The sequence below is a fragment of the Stegodyphus dumicola genome, chromosome 10 (assembly GCF_044657685.1).
Source record: "Stegodyphus dumicola isolate Sdum_Otavi_A_Nest chromosome 10, ASM4465768v1".
Taxonomy (NCBI): domain Eukaryota; kingdom Metazoa; phylum Arthropoda; class Arachnida; order Araneae; family Eresidae; genus Stegodyphus; species Stegodyphus dumicola.
The window spans coordinates 175,496,702-175,522,399 of record NC_140777.1 but is presented as its reverse complement, the minus strand read 5'-3'; the positions used below and the strand labels follow the sequence as shown (position 1 = coordinate 175,522,399).

The 25,698-nt window shown below is 29.0% G+C and overlaps 1 protein-coding gene across 1 annotated transcript in view; it reads right to left on the bottom strand.

Annotated features, from left to right (window-relative positions):
* Positions 1 to 25,698, bottom strand: part of LOC118206141 (calcineurin-binding protein cabin-1-like) — a 195,928-nt gene that overhangs the window by 67,763 nt on the left and 102,467 nt on the right. The window contains exons 22-29 of the mRNA XM_085825897.1: positions 14,507 to 14,646; positions 13,290 to 13,370; positions 13,084 to 13,196; positions 12,800 to 12,976; positions 12,452 to 12,637; positions 10,795 to 10,999; positions 7,481 to 7,582; positions 2,170 to 2,309 (exon numbers count right to left, since the gene is read on the bottom strand). Coding sequence (XP_085682023.1) covers positions 2,170 to 2,309; positions 7,481 to 7,582; positions 10,795 to 10,999; positions 12,452 to 12,637; positions 12,800 to 12,976; positions 13,084 to 13,196; positions 13,290 to 13,370; positions 14,507 to 14,646 — 1,144 coding nt within the window. The remainder of the gene's footprint in view (positions 1 to 2,169; positions 2,310 to 7,480; positions 7,583 to 10,794; positions 11,000 to 12,451; positions 12,638 to 12,799; positions 12,977 to 13,083; positions 13,197 to 13,289; positions 13,371 to 14,506; positions 14,647 to 25,698) is intronic.

Below are 25,698 nucleotides of genomic sequence, written 5' to 3'. Positions count from 1 at the left end.
GGACTTTGGTAATAATGTGAGCAGTACTCAGTTCCGATTACGCATTATTTTGTGTGAGGGAAATGAGAGATCATATGATATGTCGTGATATTAATGGACGAATTACGGTTCTTTAATCGGAAAAGGGGGGGAAATCGGGAAAAAAATCTGGAAATTTTGTATTTGCCTTTATTCTGTGTTGTGTGAAACAGTGTTCGTTAATTTTTGGATCCCATGGCCCTAACTAAAGTGAATTCGAAATGGGTATTTAGTGGGATTGAAAGGGGTAATAAGTGTTTCTTTAAGGTTGTGCGAGATAGAAGTAAAGATGTTTTATTAAGTTATTTATTTTACCTGGTACCTTGGTGTGAACTATAAGTATGATTTTAAAGATCCTGAAACAGAAATAAGAAAAGTTTATCGGTCACGTAATCAAGATTCTGAAGAAGAATAGGTAAGTTAGTATTTTTAATTATTTGAGGATATTATTTTTATGCATTGTTCTAAATGTAAGGTGGAAGTAAAGTAATTTGCGTAAACGTGCATGGAAATAATTTAAATATTTGACACTAAGTATTTGTAACCATTTGTAATGAAGTAAAGGTATGAATTAGTTAGTGACGTTTGTAATATAATAGATAATGTAGAGGTAAAAGTTTTTGGATATTTTATTTATTTTATACGGGGAAATGTTCATATTTGGAAAGGGTATGTACTTTTTCGCGATCAGGTAATTTCATATATGTTCTTTTTACCAGGTTTAAAGATTCAGAAAATTGTTATGCATTTTCGTGAAATTTTTCTAATTTATGAGAAAAAAGCAGTGTACATGGATATAGTGAAGAGTGTGCGCAATGCCATTTTTGTGCAATTCTGGGATTTTTTTTTTAAGTAAAAATAAGTCGACGTGTACATGGTTTAGTGATATTTTAATTAAATGATAGTTATTTTGTGAATTTTATGTTTGTAGGAATTTGGTATACATTTAAGTTGAAGTAAACGTGCATGGAAATAATTTAAATATTTGACACTAAGTATTTGTAATGCTTGCGGTATGAATTCGTTGGTGACGTGTATAATATAATAGATGATTTAGAGGTAAAAGTTTTTGGATATTTTATTTATTTTATATGTGGAAATGTTCATATTTGGAAAGGGTATAAACTTTTTCGCAATCAGGTAATTTCATATATGTTCTTTTTACCGGGTTTAAAGATTCAGAAAATTGTCATGTATTTTCGTGAAATTTTTCTAATTTATGTGAAAAAAGCAGTGTACATGGATATAGTGAAGAGTGTGCGCAATGCCATTTTTGTGCAATTCTGGGATGTTTTTTTAAGTAAAAATAAGTCGCCGTGTACATGGTTTATGTGTATGTGTTATTTTTAAAAACGCATAAGGAGTATGGTTTTTTTGTGCACTTTTTCCCAATTTTGCAGTGAATATTTGTCATGATTAAGCAGTTTTGTTAGATAAAATTTCTAGCATAAATGTAATTTGGCTAGTAGATTGTTGGAAGAAGTGTTCAGTAAAAGAAAAGAAACATGTCTTTACTTCGTGAAGACAAAATGGCGGCGGGAAAAAAAAAAATAGAGGGTTGCTGTAGGAGAGTTGGTCGGCAAATTTTCGCCAAAAAAATGCCAAGTTACCATAATGTAAAGATCAATGAAAAAATTTTGCATCTCCAACATCTTTGATGACTTAAATGAAGATACATTATTAAATAATTAATATATTGACTGGTCAAAAGAATCAAGTACTAAAATTACTTAAAGTGGTTCAGAAGAACGATTCTGATAGTTACTGATAATTCTATACTTCTTCACAAAGCTATTTACACTTCTTCCCAAAGCTATTTCTATTATAATTTCAAAAAATTAATATTTTATTTATTGGGTTTCAAAGAATCATTCCCCCCTTGTTTATATTGAAATTAATGGCTGCATCTCAGAACAGAAAAAAATTCTTAACAAGTGAACTGAGATCCTGTCCTTTAATGTTTCAATTCACAAGCTATATACTCTTGTTCAAAAAATAATCTGATGTCATGAAATAGTTCAAGATATACAACATAAGCAAAATTTTATCCAAAAATAAAACTGAAATAATTTTTCTAGTTAAATCTTAAGTAAGGGGATGTAGAGAAATCAATCAATTTTTAATGAATCCTATTAGAATAAAATATTTTACCTTGGAGTTTTATTACCAAATGGAGGATCTGGACATTTGTCAGTTCCTCCTTCAATATATGCAGTGTAGCTATCAACTTTTGTTGCAGGATCTTCCTCAGGAGGAACTAATGCAGATATCCTTTTTAAAAGGTTTTCCAACTAAATTAAAAAAAAAATTAATAATAATTTTTTAAAAAAATTTGTAATTAACATAAACAAAAAGAACAGCCTAATCATTAAGAGTTGTTGGCTTCCTTCCTTCTCATCTCAATTTGGTGGCTGAAGTACATTTTACAAAATATTTATTTACAGCATAAATATATAAATTTTCTAAAATCATACAGCTGAAATATATAGTCTTAATAACTAGAAACTACATTAAATGGACTACTTATTTAAGAAGAATGATGCTAAAATAAAAACTTTCTCAAAACAGACAACATAAAGTGAATTTGTGCAGAAATTACATTACAAATAAAATTTAAATCAAAACTTTTTCTTTCTAAAATTTCTGACCAGATTAATTAAACTAGAATACTTAAATGCAAAATATTTAGCCTGAATTGTCTGAACAAAGTTTTATTCAGATTATTTTAGATGATACACAACTTTGATATGAAGGAGGAAAATATTTCTTTGAGAGAAAATACATACATTATATACTTAAGTGCATTAAAATTACATTTAAATTAAGTCATTAATTAATATATCTCAATGGTCCTTATTTACTAAACAAACATCTAATTATTACAATATGATAAATGTTAAATGACATTAACTATAATGATCAGTTCATGCTTCTTAAATTTTAATAAAACTATAATATTCAATTATATGTTTTACATTACAATATAAAACACATAATTTAATATTTTATGCCTCTAATGCTCTACATTCATGAAATTTTCATAAATGTAGACCCTTAGAATAAAAAATTTAAAAAAATGGATACTAAATTTGATGTTACTTAATGTGAAATACAATGCTTAAAAAATCAATTTAATTAAAGAAAAAAAAATCATTTTTAAATTCACAAATTACTTGTATTTAAATATCCACCATCTAATCATTTTATTTCTTCATGAGCTATCTATAACAATCATATTTCATTTTGTTTGTATATAACATTAGAATGAAATTAATTAGAATTTTTTTAAAAAAAATTATTAATTCATAATTTTTATTACAATTTTTTTTTAAACTTATGGAGACATTTGTTTCAAATAAGTATATCAAAACACAGCTTCTAGAAGGAGTTTTTTTGCAATTTTTAGAATTGTCAATCATGTTTGAGTATAAATCTCACTCAATACTTACTTTGTGCCATATCATCTAGTAAATCAGACAATGCAATAGATCTCTTTGTAGGTAACTCCGAATAGAATATAAATAGAACTCACCTGGGAAACTTATTTATTTAATGTTATGATATAAGCCTTGACAGATGTAAAGCAGTATCACTGGATATAGTCTTTTTTTTAAAATGAGTATTTATTTTACGATTTTCATAAATGTTATATCACATAAAATGTGATTTTGATTTATATATATTGAGTTACTGTAACAATCTAAATTTTGTTGACTGCTGATGTAAGATAGGAACAGTGAATAGAATACTAATGAAGCCCCCAAATTTTTCTATACATGTATACATGTTACACGTTTACATGTAAACATGTATACATGAATGTTTTCGCTACATCTCTTTTAAATTCATGTTAAATTAAAGTAAATTTAATATAGCAACATTCAGAAGAATAATTATTTTGTAATAAATCTCCTTTTATAAAACTCAGAGCTCCTTCCCAGTTGAAATAAATATGTATTTCATTAAGCTAAAACATGTGTCGTCAACCTATGGCATGTGGCACAATTCTCAGTGGCTCTCTACAAAATTATTAGGCAAAGATAAATTGCTATATCACCTCTCTGTGCTATCAGGAAAGTTTAGTAGCCAAAACCTTGTCACAGTGCTTCATTTTTGTAATGAACACTTTGTTAAAAAAGTTAATTTTATAGTGTCTGTTCTCCACTGGTAGACATGCAATTTAAATCTCTTTTAGAAGAAATGGAAAGCAAATATGTGGATTTCCCCTTATACATCCATGCTTATCGGCTTAGTTCAAATAATGTCTTGAATAAGTTTGTGTCACCCAAGAAACACATTAAAGTTTTTCTTAATGAGAAGAATCAACATTTCCCCAAATTGAATGATAAAGAATGGTAATGCAAATTGATGTTTCTGACTAATATAACTAAACATCTCAACGAACTAAGGAATACAAGGAAAGGGCCAAACAGAGTTTGAACCTTTTGAATATTGGAAAGGCTTTGCTACAAAATTAAATATATTTTTCCATGATCTTAATACTAGTACTTATAAATACTTCTCAAATATACAGCGCTTTCAAATACATTTACATTAGACAAAAAAGATTCAATCTTTCAGAATTCAGATCTACATTGACGCACTTAAGGAAGAATTTTCCAAAGGATGCAAAGACTTTGAACTTGTTTGATTATATTTTTCTTTCCAATCAAACCAAATTTAATAGACCCATTAATAATCTCATCCAATTTGTCAATTTTGGAGTGGATGGAAGGTGATAATTTTAAGTGGAACTTACTGAACTATCAGCTTCAGAATTGTGGAAAGCAAAATTTATGGAATTATGGAAAAATCTGGAAGCTAACTCTAATGATAAATTGCTGGATGTCAATGCTAAAGAGATTTAATTTTTTGAAGAAAACTGCATGTGCTCTGCTTTCCACTTATGGTTCCACATATCTATGCGAACAAATCTTTTAGCATATGAAAAATATTTTGAGCCCACAAAGAATTGTTTAAACAACTGAATATTCCGAATAATGTCTCAAATCAAAAGTCACAAATTATATCCCTGATATTGCGACATTAAGTACAGTGGTACAGGACAAGGTTCACATTAAAATTTAAATTTTTTATTTAACTATATTGAAGTAATACTTCTATTTTATAACATATATTTTTTCATTTTAACAAATATGTTTAAAAGATACATAATATATGTACAAATTTAATTTTTTATTTATATTGAAGGAATAGTTATATTTTATGCTGCTTATTTTTATGTTAATAAATATCGTTAAATGATGCATAATTAATAAATAAGAAGACCCTCAATATTATTGTCCTCTATTCAACTCTGCATGCATTGCCACAGGAATCAAACTGTTTCAAATATTTAATATCGTGCGGCATCCTGAATCATATTGGTAGATTGGTTTAACATACCACAGCTACTAGGTTGCCGAACCCTGAGCTAAAGGACAATGAAGGACAATGAAATGATGAAATGAATGAAGATTTATTATACAATGCAACTGGTTTATAGATATTAAATAATATAAATATTTGGTACTTATTTATACTATCACAGCTAGTAGAAATTGACAAATTTTCAGAATGTGCCAAACTCTGATAATTATGTGCATAAACATTCGTCAGGCAACCATGTTCATAATAACCCTTCAATCAAACTACATCACCATTCCCACATGAATTCTTTTCGTAGCATTCCAAGTACCAATGATTTTTATAAACAAATTATAATATTTTTTTGCCTTAAACTTAAATTTTAAAATATTGCTTGTAAAATTTGCCAGCAATAAAAAAAAAACTACAGTAAAATTTCTGCAGAAATACAATGATTTGCCATAAAATCGCTAAAGGGAACAACGATCAGATACATTTGGTAACCAGCTAATGTGCAATACAGAATTTGTGCAATTCTTTAATGTTTTATAAGCAGAAATAGTTTGTTTTGTACATGGAAAGAAGAACAACACTAAAATTTAGAGAAGAATTTTGTGAAAAATGTGTTTCATTTGTTTTTAAAGCACCATATAATTTTAGGTAACAATTAAAATTTTTAGTGTTTTTCATTATGATACATTGATAACATTAGCCGATTTATGATAAGTAAATATGAGAGTTTTGGAATGGTTTTAAAAAACTTGTGAAAATCACAAGCTTGCACCAAGGTGGTTGCATTAAGATGTAAGCACCAAATATTTTAATAACATGAGGTCCTAGTTTAAAAAGTAATAAAACTAAATAACACACAACTAGAAGAAGATGTAATTAATTAACAAAAACTGTAAGATAAAGCCTTGAAAAAAAATTATATAGCCACCTTTCAATACCTAATACATTTCTTATGGTCTCAAAACATTAAAATGGAAAAACTTCACATGGGAATTAATAAAGTTAGATTTTTGTAATTTTAAAAAACTGATTTATTAAATTTTAAAATTCCATAATTGAAGCTTTCCTTATTTTAACCATTTTTGAAACTGCAACTATTGGTCAAGTTGCATAAAAAAGGGCAGCATACAGACTTCTATGAAGATGGTTTATATATTATATATAGTATTGACCAATAATAATAGTCTTAAATATAATACACCCATTAGAAAAAAATATTTTTCACCAAATAGAAAACATACATCTTTAATAATGAAAACTCATTGAAAAATAATTTTAAAAAATTTTCAGTACAAGCAAAGCAAAATAAATAATTAAAACTATTTAATACTACAATGGAAAATACTCGAAATTATGAGAAATGCACTAAAAGGAATTAATGTTTTTAAAAATAGTATTTAAATTATTTTAATTAAAAAACCATTATGGACTTTTTAACACTCATTCCTATTTTATTACTTTTTAATGAATATTTAAAATTTTTTAAATATCTGTTTGATTACTGTATCTTCAGTTTTAAAAACAAAACATACCATTATAATATACAATATGAATTCATTTTTGCCAGCCACTTTTTTACTGCAGCTTTAGTGCTTTTGAACTATTGAGTATGATAAGCAATAACAGATTAAATATGAAAGGAAAATCCTATTTTATGCCAAATGACAAAAAACTGGCACTTGAAAGATAAAAATAATTTATTGCAGGCAGTGGCAACATTATTTCTTTTAATTTACCTAGTCTATGCATTAAATATGAAGCATAAATATTTTACACTTTGTTAAACGACAAATCATTACTTTTAAAATACCAAATTTCTTGTTTAAATTTGAAACATCAGTAAAGTGAGTGGCAACACATCATTTCTAAATCATTGAGTCTTTTAATTGAAGTCTGCACAAAATATGTAATACATAAATACATAGACATTCTTCATTGATTAACAATAGAGATGGAAGGGGAAAATAGTATTTGCACATGTTATAAGATCTTTACATCAGAAACATTAATCAAATCAACTCTGGATTTTACTTTTATTACTATAAAAATAAAAGGTGAGTAAAATAATATTAATCATACTTACTTCTGCTGAAACTGTACTTGTTCGATAACTGTCAAATTCAGGCAAAATGTTAGGTTTGAAATACTGAAATATTAAAACTGCTCTCTCCCATGTCAAAGGAATCTGTAATGTATTTTAAAATAATCCAGAAGCTTATATAAATTATGAATACATATTCAAATACTTTTATTTCTACGTAACTTTACTGATGAACATTGTAAAATATCTACAAAAAACATTCTAATACTTAAAAGTAAACCCTTATTTATTTATTTATTTTGGAAAAACCATTTAAAAATAATTAAAAGACCAAAAACTTTCAGATTGCTAATTTAAATTAGACAAAATACATGAGAGTTTCTTATTATCCCAGTTCTGTCCAACTGTAAAAGATGGAAAACAGATTTTAGATACCTAAATACTCTAAAGGCTATTCTACACGTAGCGATTTTCTCGGCCGACTTATCTGGCCGACAATATCTGAGATAGCTCGCCTGTCCACACGGAATGATTTTCTTGTTAGTACAGGAATTCACTCAGCCAATCACTAAGAAAGGAAGTGTTCCCGGCCTCTACAGCGTCATACTGTCTATGATTTGTAAACAAAGCTTACGGTGTTGTCAAATAGTCAAAATAATGGATGACTATTTTAAATTGCTACTATAGATACAGCTACAATTTTGAACTTAGCTACTGCTACAGAAGGGGAAAAAATGCATTTGGACCAGAAATTGGGTCAAACGACGAGAAATTCAAAGTGCCTTCGTAATTCCCTGCTTCGGGAGTTGCGTATTGAAGACACAGTACAATTCGGAAAGTATTTACGGATGATGCCGCGTGACTTTGATTTTTTGCTAAATTTAGTTTGCAGAAAAATTATTACTTTTTTTTTTTTTTTTTTTTTTTTTTTTGTGTGTGTGTGTGTGTGTACTGAGTACACAGATTATTCCTTTTTTAGTTTATTTATTTATTTTTAAATTTCACTTTCTGGCACTCCTATTTATGCATTTAAATCTTGAAATAATAAAATAACCATTTTTCAGAAAAAATAAGTAACTACTGTGCTTTAAATCAAAACCTTTATTAATGGATAAATAGACAATAATATCATGAATATCAAACCAATATGAGTAAAAAGTATTAATAAAGAATAAAGATTACTACATTATAAAGCAACAGTGTAATTTCAGTGCAATTATTTTAAATAAGAAATATCATAAAGGTGCAAAGTCTTAAGTAGTATATTTATTGAACATAAAAAAACTAATATCAGCATAATTAAATAACTAATACAGTCTGAAAACTATGATTATATGACTCTATCAGTTAATCAGCGAATAAAATTTAGCAATATTGAATTAAATTGGGCTGTAATTTGCTTTCGCAAAATTTAATTAACACAAAACTGAGTTTGTGACTTTCTTTTGACCAGTAGATCTAAAACACGTTGCATCTTCCAGGCGCACAAAGTCCAAAATTAAGGTGGGGGATCGAACCCACGATCTTGACGTACAAAGAAAACCTCGTCTACTCTTTACCACTAGGCTACGATTGCTCGTGTTGGAGTTGTCGGAAAAGCTATGTACTTCGTCATGTGATTAACTCCCATTTTCGGCGAAGTCAATTGAGTCTCTGCGCTGCTTTATTCTCGACCGGAGATTTTGTTTTTTGAATTTTTTTAGTAAGTGCGACCACAGTTTCAAGTAGTTTCTGAATATTTTCATCTAGTACCCATGGCATGGCATTATTAATAGTTTTCGGAACTTTTCTTGGGGAAGTTAAAATCAGTTTCACCCGGAATTATAGAACATTTGAATATATAAAGTTTGAGTTTTGCTCCAACGAAATGCAGCCATGTTTATTATTCCAAATGAGGAGAAAAGCACATGATCACTCAAAGCAATCTTATTGGCTAGAGACTCCGATTTTATCGTACGCTAGTGAGCACCAGGTCTGAAATCGCGGCAGAGAACATGACCGATTTTTGGCGCATGCACAGATCCTTAAAATTGTTGCTCTACGAGAAAGTGGGCCGAGAAAATCGCTTCGTGTAGACGGGCCTTAATACTATGAAGTCACTACAGTCATAAATTTTCACACTTTGGAGGATATTTGAGCCCAGGCCCAAATGTATATGCAGTCAACCTCTCCTGACTATACATTATGGTAACCATAAACTTTTTAAAATTTAAACAAAACGTAATTTAGAAAAAATTGCTTTCAACATGAGCAGCACAGAATTTATATAAAACTGTAGCAATAGTGTCAAACTAAAACTATATTGGTTTACTTTGACAACTATTTAATCTTAAACAAGTTAATACATAATTATATATTGCTTTATAAATATGTTTTGCAACATTCTGAAATGTACTTTAAACGCTTAACAGTTTTGCCTATTATGACATATTGGCAAACCTTTTTGTGCAGCGTGATTTGCCTGTATGTGGCACAGCATCTCATTTCTGAAATTAGTTTTTGACTATCCCATATTATTTATTTAAATTTACTTTTTCTGTTTCCACATAATGTAACATGACCATAAGAACAAATTTGTAGGTTACAAATTATTAAACGTTTTACAATTAACATGTTTTAATTTTCATTTCTTATTTTAAATTACACCCCCCCCCAAAAAAAACCCTTTCTGCTTCATTCCTTGTTTTAAACTAAACCAAACTAAGAAAATAATAATGATGTAATATAGATACTTTTAAGTAAATGATTCACCCAACAAACAGAAAACATAAAATTAGGTATTGATAAGTACAGTATAATAGTGTGAATGCATATTCTCTATCCGGTGAATTTCCGAACTGTTTCCCTCTCTTTAACTTACCTGCAGAAGAATACAACATATGATGATGCAGTTGACCAAAAAATGCATTAACTATTTACTAATCTTTAAGGCTTCTAAACAGATAAGCTTCCAAGAAGTCAAGAGTTCACGGATTTTTTACAATGTGTAAGGTCAGTGCTCATAATTCACACCAGTATTTGAAATTTGGCAGCCTAGCTTTTATTAAAACTGTCTGCTTTTACAGCTTTTCATAATTAAAGACTAGATTAAACTATATATTCAAAAATTTTATCAATTCATCAGTTGTAAATTTAGTTACATTCTAGCATAAACATTTGATATATTACACATGACATACATTTTTGACGTGCTTTAATCAGCTTAATTAATTTTCAAAATTTAATAATTGGATTACTTAGATTCTACGCATAAAAAAATAGTTCATGAAGTTAGGCAATATTTTTGTTAATTGCAATGAGAGATAAAAATTTAAAGCAAAGAAAAAATATGGATTAATAATTAAATTAAAAATAACCTGTTTAGCATTATGCTCCTGCAAATGTTTCGCCCGAGTTCGTTTATTTGGATGACCATATAAACAATATATACACTGCTCTAAACCAGTTTCTAGATCTTCTCTGTATAAATATGAATTTCCTTTGGTATCCTGCAGTTCTGCCATCATAACATCGATGCAATGAAGAAGTAACAAACCATCAGCAGCTGTACACCATGATCTTCTAAAAGCCAATAAAGAATATCTTTTTTAAACATTATTTAAACACTGAAAATATGCATGGTAAATAAACTGCAATGAACAGAACTGAATCTCATATAATATACCAGACCAAAAATTTTACATTTAAAATTTAATTTGCCTGCTTTAGATTATTCAGACCCAATATACAGAATCTGTTGTTTCTCCAGATTTGTGATGCACTTTAAGTCATTAAAAATAATTTAAATTTCCAAATCTGTTGAATTTTTGTTTGTTGCATTAAAAACTGCTTCCAGGCAATATGAAATCAATAAGAAATAATTTTTAAACAACATGAGATGCTTCTTCTTCCAGTGTGTTAAATAAGTTACTTATCAAGAATATGGTATTACTGCTGAAATATTTTTTTCATTAATCATATTTAAGCACTATGATATTAGATAATACAATAAGTAATTAACATTATAGGAAAAAACAGATGCAAAGATTTTCTGTTGTAAAATATAATGCAGAAAAATGTATGAACTACTGAAAGAATTCCAGATCATGATTATAGTTAATAAGTCTCTACTTCTGAGTCCCGCTTCCCCCAAAAAACTCAAGACAGAGAATGTTGTAAAGTTATATCGTGTTACACCATCTTTTGATTTAAAAAATGAGAAAGAGGTAAGTAATACCTCTTAATTGTTACAAGATGGAAATGAAGCTGTTGTTCGAAAGATAATAAGAAGTCTTAATTGATTCTAGTGTTTTGGATATTGTGCATTATTAATTAATGTAATGAATCTATTAACGCTATACTGGAGTAAAAAGATATTTAAAGTGAAGATCTTTCAGTTTGTCTTACTTTTAGTAAGGTACTCATTTATTTGATTAAATTATTGGGGAGGATTTCATCATCTATAAATACTAAGTATAAAAACTAAAACCAACTACAAATTCAAATGATGGAAACAGTTAATGTAAAAGATATATTCATCTTATAGATTTAATGTCACACACAGGTTGATTAAGTCTCTAATGTTTCACAAGATGACATTTTTATTCCACTTATATAATATAATAAAATAAAAAATGTATTTGAAGTTATTGGGAACCTAATAAATATAAAATATTCTATAAAATGTGTTTAGTATATATTGGGAGTTAAAATGAAATATAGTACTTCCTCTTAGCTGTCCAATATATATTTAATAAAAGGGAAGAAAATAAAAAATACAAAAAGTGCATGATGTTTTAATCCACAGGATAAATGAGGGAAAAGAGTTTCTTTCTGAGAGCTGAAATTGTAAAGTGACTACCGAAAGAAAGTCTAATTCTTCACCTATGGAAAAATGATTCCACTCCTTCAGATAATAATTAAATAAAAATTATCAGTAATATTATCATCCTAAGCATTATCAAAATAAATATTCAAATTCTTTTTTAATTCAATCAACTACAAATACACAGAAATTACAGAAAGCATCATTACCTTCCTAAATACTCATGAGCTGTGAAAAGCAACATGAGAGAAGAAGGCATTGAGGCACTTAAATCAAAATCTGTGAGGAAATTAGTAACTCCAGTTTTGTTACTAGAATTTCCAGCAGATCCAATTTCAACAGCTGTTGATTTCCCAGCAACTGACTGTGAGCGTTTTGACTTTCTTCGTTCCTCACTATAAACAAACATTTAAAGGGTGTTTTTTCAGCAATGACAGAAATATAATATCACTGTTTTAAAACAAGAAATAAAAATTAATTTATAACAAGTGATACATATATGTCAGCCATGATAAATCTTTCAGCAATAAAAATAAATATTATCTTTAAAAACTTACTTAAGAATCAAACGATAAAGTATAATCCATGGCAATACAATCAGTAATGCAGCATTGTCAGCTGAAAAATCATAGTTTTCCATTTGAATAACGATAACAAGAATTAAATTCTGAGTAAGTCGGACAAGCTTCGAGTCATCAAGTCCACTAAGGTAGTTGGGATCTAGTTTTGCACACCTTGAAGAAAAATATTGCTACTTAATATCAAAATTCATGGTCTCTGATACATATTTGCATGTAAATTAAATATTTAAAAAATTAAAATACTGTGTTTCAACAATTACTTGTCTAAGCCACTTAAAAGGTGAGCCATGGTTTCTGACCAATCAGATCTTGCAGCATTCATGAACTGTTGCAAAGCTTCATTAAATGAGACCTCACTCCAGAAAACACAGTCCTGCATAAAAAATAATACACATATTCTAAAAAAAATATCAATTTAAGGGTTATAGGTTTAGGTTAATAAGCAAGAGTAATACAATAAACTTACTTTATATCTTTCAAGCTTCCATAAGGAGTTTTGAAGAAGTAATAATTGAGCATGCCTCTCAGGTACACCATCAAGAGATTGCTGCAAGATAATACTCCAATACATTAAAAAAAATCTTATTACATACAAAAGAAATATAATTAAAATTACTGCTTACGTGAATTAAAAAAAAAAAAAAAAAAAAAAAAAAAAAACAGAAATTATAAAAGAAAGGGTGAAAATAATAAAAAACTTTTAATTAAAACTCGATAATTTTTTTTTAAATGTAATTGAAAAGCTTTTTGGATTCGGTACAACTTTTATGAACCGAAACACTATGGCAAAAACCCTTAATAATTCATGGTAGTTTTAATATCTGAGTGTTTGAAATTCAGTTCTGTAAAATATTTTGCAGTGTTTTGTGAATATAAGATCTCTCATATGAAGAACACCATGTATCTATTTGTATTCAGATGTTCTTTCTGCTATATATGTAATTGTATTTATTATTTTTATTAACCATAACTGTAATATAAAATATTGGAGTGGTAACGCAGAAAAACTATACCGCTGATATTGGTGGGCTAGAGAGTTGAAATGCAAAGACTAATTTATTATTATCATCATTATTATTAATGCTTAATATAGGCATTTGTTATTATATTTTCCAGTTTTTATGCAGTTACTGTATGAGGTTAATTATTGTTTGTCTTTTTATTTTTGTAATTTTTTCAGCGTCCAATCTCATGCATCAAAGATGCATGGGGGACAATGATGTATAATCAAGTGTCTGTGCAATTAAAAAAAAATTCAGATATTTGATACAATGTGTAAATTCTCTTAATTTGGGATATCAGTGTATTTAAAGGCCATCTTCAGGTCAGAGATTTCCCAACTTACTATTATTACATACAAATAGGATAATTTGATAACCCTTTTTTATGTTATAAAATACAATATATGTTGTAAATATTGTATATGTTTACTTTTGAATATTATGAAGCTAAAAAAATACATTTAAAAAACTGAAAGTGACTGATTTTTTGATAAATTCAACATCCACTTTATTGGGGGAGAGAGCTTTGCACATTTAGTTAAGCAGGATTTAGTGTTACTTATCATCAAACTCATATACTCAGCTGCTAGGTAAAGATATTATTTAAATTGAGCTTAATCTACTTCATATTTTTGTTACATTTTAAAATAAACTGTGTTTATAAAATTAAATAAAAAATTACCTTTCTTTTAGTTCGAGGCTGATTAAAAGTCAGAATAAGAAGATCAACTACTGCCGTGTAATCTCCATGTTCATAGAGTCTTTGAACTTCTTCTAAAGACTGACATCTTTGAAGAGATTCTAATTGTTGCTGAACATTATCTTAAAAATAAATAAATAAAATTCAAATTAATTTTTATTTTATAATAAGAAAAAAATCTGATAGGTTTTAGATTTTAAATTTCATCCAAAGGGGCATTTTTTTAAACATTTTCTGTGTTACCTTAATTTATTAAATATCATGTTCTTTGCACTTAAACCATACAATCCAGTTCAAGAGCAATATCACAAAATCATTTTAAAATGAGCATGTCTTTAGAATTTCCGATACACAGTTCTCGCGCACTGGAGATAAAAATGCTTTTTCTGTACAACATTGCCATTGCTTGCTTTAAAATCCTTGAGTTTGTTAATCAAAATTCGTGTGAAGTTTTACAAAATATAAAATCGATAATAAAACAAATTCCAGATTTTGAATTTGGGCTTCCAGATGCCCATACTCGCAGCAGGATTACGTCATTTAAAATTTGATGGCTCTAGATACCCTTGTTTTATCACAATGCAACAAACATACATACATTTATGCAGATTCTTTATTATTTAATTTCTTCAAATATAATAATACAGGGCAATGATATTTGGTGGCAACAATTTGAAAAGTGTAATGGATATTCAGTGATTTGAAGCAAAATCGCAAAATGAAAACAATAGGGGGAAAAGAGAAAACCATTTTATAATATCACCAGAATGAGACAGAGCACTATGAAAAAGTTTTCTCCTTTAACATTTAATAGCAATATGAACAGCAAGGATGCCAGCACCGGCAAGATGCACAGAAAAACAGAAAAACAGCAAAACAGGCCACAAGGTACTGAATAGTATATACAAAATAATATAATAACATATATGGTATAATGGTACACTGAATGGTATATACAAAAAAAAAAAAAAAAAAAAAAAATTATTAGAGATGTGCGAGTAGTGCATGTGACATATTATGTTGTGTTTCTGCAAATAAAAAAATTTAAAATGCCAAATAACCGACAAAAAGAACTAACATCGATCATGACAAGGAGGATAGTAAACATTTTATTACAGGAAGTATGTATAACAAACTGTTATAACTAGCTTATCTTCTTTTCGTGAAACATCCAAACACAGTTTAAATACCTCTCCAAAATATCATAGAAAAAATCATCAGCATTAAGAAATCTTGAAATGATTTTTTAAATAATAAGTTTAAAGAGGCATTTGCACTGTATTGTTCAAAATGTAAATAAAACACAGATATACGAGACGTCAAAAATAGTGAAACAAGTATTTCCTTTACATAACAAACTCTAATTACTGTAACATCAGCTTTGGATATTAAGGTTATATACTGCAATTTAAGCTCAATAATTAAATTTTACATAAAATTCAAAGAAACTTAATTTGATGTTTCATATAGCTAATAACAAATAATTTAAAAGAATCCTTATGACGTGCTTATGTGGATGCAATATATTACAATTTTTTATTATTCAATATAGATATCCCATGCTTTATGAACTATGTTTTATGTCACTTTTCAGTTATGAAAGAAATTGGAAGAGAATTTTTGTTTTCTGAAAATAATAAAAAGCAAAAATGTTATTTCAGCATTTAATGCAAAAATCACACAAAAGTATGATTTAAAACAACTTTGCAGGCATTTTGATTGCCTACACAGAACTATGTGGCAGGAAAATGTTTCCGGCTTATTATAGTTAAGAATACTCTCCAAGTTTCTGTATAAGCCAGAATAAACAACTATCTTTAAAAATCTTCTCACATCTACACTGTAGGGCTTACAGTTCTCATTATTGAATCTCTGATTGCTCAACTAAATAATTCCTTAGAGATGCCAACCTTCAAGAAGAGCTATCAACAACATCTCGTTGAATTTATCAATAATACTTATAGTAATAGTTAACCATACCAGTAGTACTTAATGTGAAACTTGAGTATTTCCCAGATTGCAAGGTAGAGATTCAACAGGATAGCATGGTATTACATCATATACAAGGCACATTTACAACTTTGCACAAGAAACATAAGATTAAAAAAAATTAAGGCACATTTCCTCGTGTTACTACCTCTGACCTGATAAGGTCAACTTTGTGGCACATTTTTGCTGCAGCCAACTCTTGAAATTCTGAAGCAAATAAACGAGGACACAATTCACTTTTCGCCTCTTTGAAAGTTATATGGCAAATATATTATCACAGGAGTTTGGAATAAAACATGTATGATCAAAGCTCAAAATAATTGTCACCAGCTCTTTATTGGCAACTAATAAGAAATTTCAGCTGGATGTAATAACCTTGGAAATGCATGGTTAATGCTTCCCACAATTTATTTTCAGGACTTTTTTATGGGGGGGGGGTTAACAGGCTACATTGTATTTATACTCATGCCATACTTTCAGTCATTGAATATAAAGAAAATCTTCTATACAGTACAAAGTCCGTAATCCGGACGTCCATTATCCAGAATGATCTATAATCCAGACCTCAAAGCACCAAACTTACACATGCGCGTAAAGCCAGTAAAGTGTTTACACTTGAGTGCTTCTGATAGTGAAGAAAGTGATAGAGAACAAAACGAAATGTTATTGAAAACGAAAAAATTTCGATTGACAAGTTAGTCGGTATTCTTGACACAGCAATTACAGGATTTGAACAGTGGAACTTTGTAACTGAACAAGAAATTATGTCTGTTTATAGAAGAGAGAATTAAAGAGAAAGTATTAGCACAAAAAACGGAGCAACTTGAACAACTTACATTGAAAGAAATATTTAATAAATTAAACAAATAAATATTAAGTTTTTTTTTTTGTAAATTTTGATAACCCTTTAGACCATAATTGCTCTTTATTTCATAAATTCAGTTTCATATTTTTAATTGTATACTTTCTGCATGCCATCTTACCAGATTTAAATTGATGATCTATAAATCCGGAATCGCTGAAGTCCCGACAAGTTCGGATTATGGACTTTGTACTGTATTATGTTATTGAATGTTCATCGCCACATAAAATACTTAAGCTATGGATTCATGTGTAAAGCTTTGCTTGCGAGATTTTTAAGGCGCATTTTGAATGTTTCATAGTAAACACATTGATTTGCCATAAAATTAAGGAAAAAAAAAGGTTGTTTCGCCATTCGTATTTCATTGCTTCATGCCAATTACACATGGTTGCAAAGTAATTTGTGAACTTATCTTACCAAACACTGCAGTAGTCATTCATCAAAATTACGGTTATTCCACTGCATGAAACTATTGTTGAAATGTATATGTGTGTGATAATTTCAACATGGTCATTGTGACTAGCGCATCAAGTGGTACTTTGCCAATCAAGTTGTGGTAAATGTGTTTGCCAGTGAATTCATGCAAAATTATTTGTTAAAAGATACAGCTGTAGAAAATCCAGAGTGCATACCATTAGCAATGTGTCAAAGAAAAATGGACAACAGACTGTTTTAACACTTAAAAAAACTATTAAACATAATTTATTATATTGAAAAGTAAAATAAGCCATTTTCTGATTTTAAAGATTTGATTAAGCTGCTTAATAAATTGCACATGTTGCTCTCAGCAAATACCAACATGGTAAACAATCCAGGGAGTTTATATCTTATTCTGCAGCTGTTACCTGTAGGAAGTTTATTGCAGAAATTTTAGATTGTAGCTGTATGACTATTCTTTTTTAAGTATCTAAAGAGGAAGGACAAACAATATAGGCTAGGTATATAAGAGATAATGTTATAAAAGCGACATTCCTTTCAATTGTATCTATACATTCTTCTTCTGCATTAGGTTACTATGAAACTTTAGACTGCAAATTGCAAAAGCTTGGAATCAGCTGGTGAAGCAGAAAATGAATAGCAGGTCTTGGAACATATGGGGCTAAAACATGACTGGAAGAGAAAATGGACTAGCTGCCATATTGAAAAAATACATAATGGAGGTTTAACACAACACTGTATTGCACTCAAATTAAATTTAAGACACACAATATTTTATTGAATTGGATAGTGTTCTTAAGAAACAGCATAAATTTTACAGTAATTCTTCAAAAAAGACTATGGCAACTAGGCTGAACTGTTCAGCTGAAGTTAGTACCTTTCTTGTCTGTTAAACAGTTACAGTGCAGTGTTTGTACGAAGTAAAGGAAGTAATGTAATTGCGAAAAATTTCAGGTATTGTATTTCAATGAAAATATCCATTTTAACTGCTCTTGAATCCATTTCAATGATGTTTTTGCATGACATCTGTATGTATGTACATACATATGTATGTATCTCACATAACTTAAAAATGAGTAGCCACAGAAAGTTGAAATTTTGTGTATGGTACTGGTATAATATCTAGTTGTTCACCCTTATATATATATGTATATATATATATATAATTAAAAAATTTTAAAGCATTTCAGTTTTACTTAATTACTTTTTAATTATTTGCAATTTTCACCCCCCAAAAAAAAAAATCACTTAACGTTATTATTTGCAATATTTACACAATTTTGCAACAGAACACACATTTCACATTACAAACAGTTTACATTTATTAATTCACAATAACCACTTAACTCTACTTTACTACTTTACTTCAATTAGTACTCTTTTTATGATATTTGCAAAGCAAACTTACATCTCTTGATTGGCTCAGCTACTTAACTCCCTACCAAAAATAGTTGTTCGATTAAAATTAAAACTTGAATTATATACTTTTAGGATATTTAATTTTTTCTAGATTTATTTTTAAATATTTTAATATTAAAGTTTGCAAAAAATTTTTAATAAAACAAAGATAGCAGCTTGGCACTCAACTTTACTTACATAAGCGCCATCTACATAATTTGAAGAACACACTTACATCACTTTGGAAATACTTTTGCATATCCCAAGGCTAATATGTGTATTAATATATTAGCCTTGTGCTAATATTATGTAATAGTAGGTAAGTTAGAATTAAAACTTACCATTTACTTGCTTTAAGTATTTTTTAAATATTTTTTATGTAGTATTTAAGTATTTTCTAGATATGAAATTATTTTTAAGTATATATTTGTTTTTTTAAAAAACTTATGAATTAGTTCTTATTGCTTCTTATTGGTTTATATAAATTATGTCTAGTTCCTTTTTAGTTTCTTTTTGTTGATATGCATATTCATGTCGGGGAGGTTTCTGTAGACAAGGGTTTCTAAATGCATTGGTTTCTAAATTAATCTTTCTGAAAAATTAATTTTTTAAAAAAAGTTTAATATTTGACTTTACATTGCTTATTTCTCAAAAAACTTCATTGGTATTTTCCTTTTAGAACTTTAATTTTTAATTGGTAATTTCTAAAGCTACCACTTTATTGGTATTTCTTTTTGGACATTCTTCACTCTTTACTTTTAGTTTTGACTTTTACCCTTGCCTGCATGAATGATGAAACATGAATTGAATGATTGGAGAGTTAGGTTTGGAGGCAACTTCCCCTTGATAAATCTGTCTCCTGCCTGCTCAACAGTCATTCGCTTATGCATTAAAAAAAAATTTTTTTTAGATTAATTTTAATATTAATTTTAATTTGCTAAATTGGTGAATTTATTTTCATGGTTTGGTTTTGCACTTGATTTACCTACGTTATCTGAATTTAAATGATATTGTAGATTAGTTCGAAAATTAAATCTTTTATATGTTTGCACATTTTTTAATTATTTTAACTTTAAATTTGCTTTTTTACGTATTTACATGTTTGCTTAAATTTATATGTATGTATATATTGTAGAAACATTAGGATTTTTTGGGAGGCTGGAGAGATGAAAAATTAGTAAACCCGTTCTCCAAGAATCAAGTCACGAACTTCAGGAACACCGGCCCAGAGTGCAGAACCACTACACAACGAAGGCACGCTAGGAACGGGAGATATACCTTACAGGCTCCCCCTTTTAATGGGCGACTCGGGTTTTTAGGGAAACCCCAATTTGCAAATCCTGGGTGAGGAGAATCATCATCCGACACCTTTTAGTTCGGGTGCCACTATAGAGACATTAGGATGTTTTTGGAGGCCGGATTGATGAAAAATTAGCAAACGCCTTCACCAGGAATCGAACCATGGACATCTGGAATACCGGCCTAGCATGCAGAACCATTACACCATGAAGGCACGCTAAGAAGGGGAGAAATACCTTACAATAAATATATATGTGTGTGTTTATATATTGCCACTTTGTTACCCGGCTAAGTGAGCTCAGTTTTTTATTCTTATGTGTTGGTAAATTGTGCATTTTGTTCTTTAAATAATTGAATTATGTTGTTCTTATGTCCCAGTTTAGATTTTATGCCTTTAGTTAATCTGCATGCAATAGTTGTAGAATTAGCAACAATTTAAAAGTTTAAGTGGTGCTAGGCCTAAAGAGGCCACCATTTGTTTATGTTTGAAACTCTTTGTAGAACAGTGAATTAAGTTGGTGCACCAACTTCAGTGTCTTTTTGTCCAATGGAACTAAATTAACTTTCAGTTTTGTGCAGCGAACATTTTGTCTTCCTGCCCATTGTCCAAATTGCTTGTTTTTGCATAAAACTCTAATTTTATCTAAAATTAGTTTTTAACTTTTTTTTTTTTTTATTATTGTATTTGATGTTTTAGATTTTTCTGTATTTTACAATTTTGAATAAAGATGTTTTGAGTTTTTGTGCCTTGTTACGAAGTGAGAACTGAACTGATTGAATAAGAAATATATCTCTAATGAAATTTGAAGAAATAAGTTTAAATGAAGTGCAGCACAAAGTGTGTATAATTTAATAGGCCATACAAGGAAGTCATGTGATGTCCACACCAGATATTTTCATATAAAAGTGTGAAATGAAGTTGCTGTAGAAAAAGGATTGTTAAAACAAATGAAAAATTTCTTATTTGCCTTAACTTACATTTCTCGCTAGATTTCCTTCCTATAGGAACTTTTTTCCGATTTGTCAAGCAGAGTTTATGATTTTAAGTAGGGTAAAGGCTCATATAAATAGGGTAATTTTAGGGTTGAATGACTTGGAATCTTAGCAATGCATATTTGACCAACAATTCAATTACTATTAGTGGGAAATTTAGAAAAAATCAGCTTACAAATATTGATTGTCAAATTGATTCAAAAGCAGAAAATAATTTGACATGGAATAAAGTACCTTAAAAAATGTTTTCTAGGATGGGATGTGGGTGTTATAAAGGCAAGAGCTGTCTTTGATACTTTCATGTGGCCTCATGACAATTTGGAAAGTAAGAGAAAGATGAAATTATGCTTTTGTACAATCACTTTGAAGGCTATTTGTCATCTCAAATGCAATATTCTTAAGAGCAAAACTTTACATCTTTACAGAATGAATGTTATGTGTTTAAAACGTTTGGACAAGGTGCAGATATATGTGAACTGCTTTCTAAAGCAAATTCCCATAAAGAAAGATTTCCTCATCTCAGCCAGTTATTGTCAATAGCTGCAGTTTTGTCATCTTCCACAGCATCTTGTGAATGAGGTTTTAGACAAATGAATCTTATTAAGACTGATCTCAGAACATGCAATGACAGCACGACACCCAATGACCTAATGATGATTAAACACAATGAACTTTCAGTACTAGCCTTTCAGCTACATACAGTAATATGCTCTTTTATTTTTTTGGAAGCAAAAAATCAAGATACATTAGTAGTGCAATGAAAGAGTGTCTGAAGCATATGCTGGATGAAGATTATGTAGCTGGGAGACCATGCAAAATGTTAAGTGTTGCAATGATATTATTTTCAGCCCTGTATATGAGAATCACAAAGACACAGTTACAACTTCAACAGGCGAAAAAGTACTTTAGCCCACTGCTTGGCATGGTTTTGAAAACTGACAATTTGGTATAATTTTGCATAGTATTTCTTGATCAGTTACAACTCCAGGAGACACCACATAGAAATGCAAGTGTGCATTAACTGGCAGCATGCTAAAAGAAATAAAGATGTTTTAACTTCCCTCAATTTTCCAATGCACATTTCTCCATTAGTGACTACAGCTTAATGATAACTGAGAGAAATAGCCAACTCATAATAAGTTCATTCCTTCATAACAAATTCATAATCTTTAGAATATAACAAAAATTCAAATTACTAATTAAACCATTAGCTTTCCCTCACATTCTCACAAATATCACAAAAATTCACATGATCTTCATTTCAACAACTTTATTCAAATCCCTCAGTTTGTCTCTTCTTTTCTAACTAATGCATATTGTGTCCACATTTTGGATGTCTAGAAACAATCAAATTGATATTCATGCAATATTCTGATACAGCTTTGTTCTCTTGCATCTGCAAAATCATAAAAAAGTACTTGCACATTCACTCATCTCTTTCATTGTCATAACCTCTTTTATACCGAGATTTAATATTTAGAACATTCACAGAAAATACAAAAAAAAAACATAGCTGCTCCACATGAAATCCTTACTGCATAAAAATGTTATTGGTCAAATTCCAATGAAAGTGCTACATTATTTTAAATATTATATCTTTCATTGATGAGTTTTTAAAAAATTCAATCATTAATTAACTCACAATTTGAACCCATTCCCCTCTCAAGCCTTCAAAAATTGGTCTAGAACTTGTCAATCATTAATCAAAGAAATTTATGTGTATATCCATGCAAATTTCCCCAGTTTTTCTGATTTTAATACTGAGAGCTTTTCCCACATTTTAATACTGATGGTTCTCTGCTTCATAATATAAAAGATTGCCGATGTTAATGTGCATAATTCCAACAAGAAATTGCATTGCCAGGATTGCCATTTCTCGTAACAATATTGTCATATTAATAGTTCTGTAGTAAAGAGTGCAAATCAGTAAAAATTACAGAAAATCTATAATAGTTGGCATCTCCATATCCCCATCACTGTATGTTCTAACTACCACCTAAACAGTAAAGGCTCGTTTCCACTGCTACGTATGCGTTGGGGTGTCTATGCATTTCTCCAATCAGCAGGCGAATTCACTTTGATTGACATCTGCAATCCGGTCGATGTGCAGTGACGGATGACATACGGATGGAGTTCAACAATGTTCAACTTCTATCCGTATGTCTGCGGATGCATTGGGGTCAAATGGTAAAAAAGGAGCAATCAGGTGTTGTCACCAAAAATTAATGGCGGCAGAAGTAGCGATGAACGTTGGTTTAAGGAAAGAATGGTTTGCTAAAAAATACTTATTTCTGGATTAACATTATAGCGAGAAATCTGCATACTGAAAAAGACAGCAACCAGGTGAATTTAGTTAAAAGATAAGAAAAATAAGATAACTGTAACTACAGTACTAGTTCGCATAGAAAATCAAGCGCTCAAGAAATTCAGTTCAAGAAAATCAGGCACAAAAAATTGCCATAAAAGTGCATGAAATAGCAAAATTTGTCCTGACAATTATTTCCTAGTTCTGCATACACATTTACCTTTAATGAAACTGAACGTCTGACTACATCAAACTGTAGCAAATCAGATATGGCATTAAAAGAGTTGTTATTTTTTCTTTTGAAACAGGTAAAAAGTAAAAACATTGAATATAAATTAAATTTGATAGCCTTTTAAATATTCCACTGCATTAAAGAGCATGTTAAATTTGTATTTCTCTATTTATAAATATACCTTTTTGTCTAACATATATTTGTAAGTACATGGAATATAATTTTAGCACTCCGTTTAACTTCAATCGAAACATCACTTTAAAAGATAATATTTTTTGTAAGAAATGTCCTAAAAGCTGAAGAACAAACTCTAGTGAACTTTTTAGACGATAGCACATTGAAATAGAACCAAAAATTTTAGTTTTAAGAATTGATTTAGTTGATGATGTATATAAGACAAAATATGCATACCATACCTGTGTGATGCTTAGTCGTAAAGCTGGTGGTAAAAACGTTTAACTTCTGGGTCGTGAGTTCGAATCCCATACACTTTTTCTACCCTGTATGCAACTTTCATAGTTTTTTGTTCCAAATTGATCTATATTCGTGTTTTATAGATTATTTCTATTATTATATGCATTAAATACAATGTTTTATTTATGCTCTTATTTATTTAAATTTTCCCCGCAAAAAATTTTGAAAATTATATAATACGAATTGCACATATATATTTGAATTTAACAATTCGTAATTTCTATTCGTAAAAAGCAAATTTAAACTTAATTAAATTTAAATGAAATTTAATGCAAACAAATAAATGATTCATTATTGCAGTAAACTAATGTACAATATCATTTAAATTCTGACAGCAGATGTAAATGAAGTGCAGGTATCAAAATCCATGAATAAATATATAATTCCAAAAATTTATTTATCCTATTACTCACTTATGCATTTTTATACATTTTTTAGGATTAGTTTGCAGCAATAATGAATCATTTATTTGTTTGCATTAAATTTCATTTAAATTTAATTAACTTTAAATTTGCTTTTTACGAATAGAGAATGTTTGTTAAATTCAAATTTCATTCCTTGCAGCAATGGCACAAGAGAATGATTAAAATTTAATTTAACTTTACTATTTATTCTTTTGAAACCCTGTATATATATATATATATATATATATTCGTTTCACTTTTATGTGAATGTACACTGCTAAAAAAAAAAAAAAAAAAAAAAAAAAAAAGACAGTGCTATATCTCGCGTTCTACTGGGCCGATTGACAAAATTCAAACTGCGTTTTTCATGTCTCGAAAGCGGGACTTAGGATATATATTAGATTTATATATAGCACTATTCTAACATAGGTATTTTGACACAAAATCGGACTTTTTCTGAAATAACATACCAATGTTTTTCCATATTTCGATTCTACATCTCAAATTATGCCAGAATACCAAGTTTTGTAAAAATCGTACGAGTAGTTTTTAAAATATTAGCTCTCAAAATTTTAGCTCCTCAATGTTAATTGAATTTGGCAAATATTTATTAACATCTCTTTTTTTATTAAACGTTTTTGATTTTTTCTCTCACATTTCGAAATTTAGGTTCATTCCAAATAAAATTTACCCATTTTTTGTGTTTTATTTTTTAAATTTCTATTTTTGAATAATTTTTATAAATTTTTCGAAAAAAATTTTGAATTATAACCTATAAAA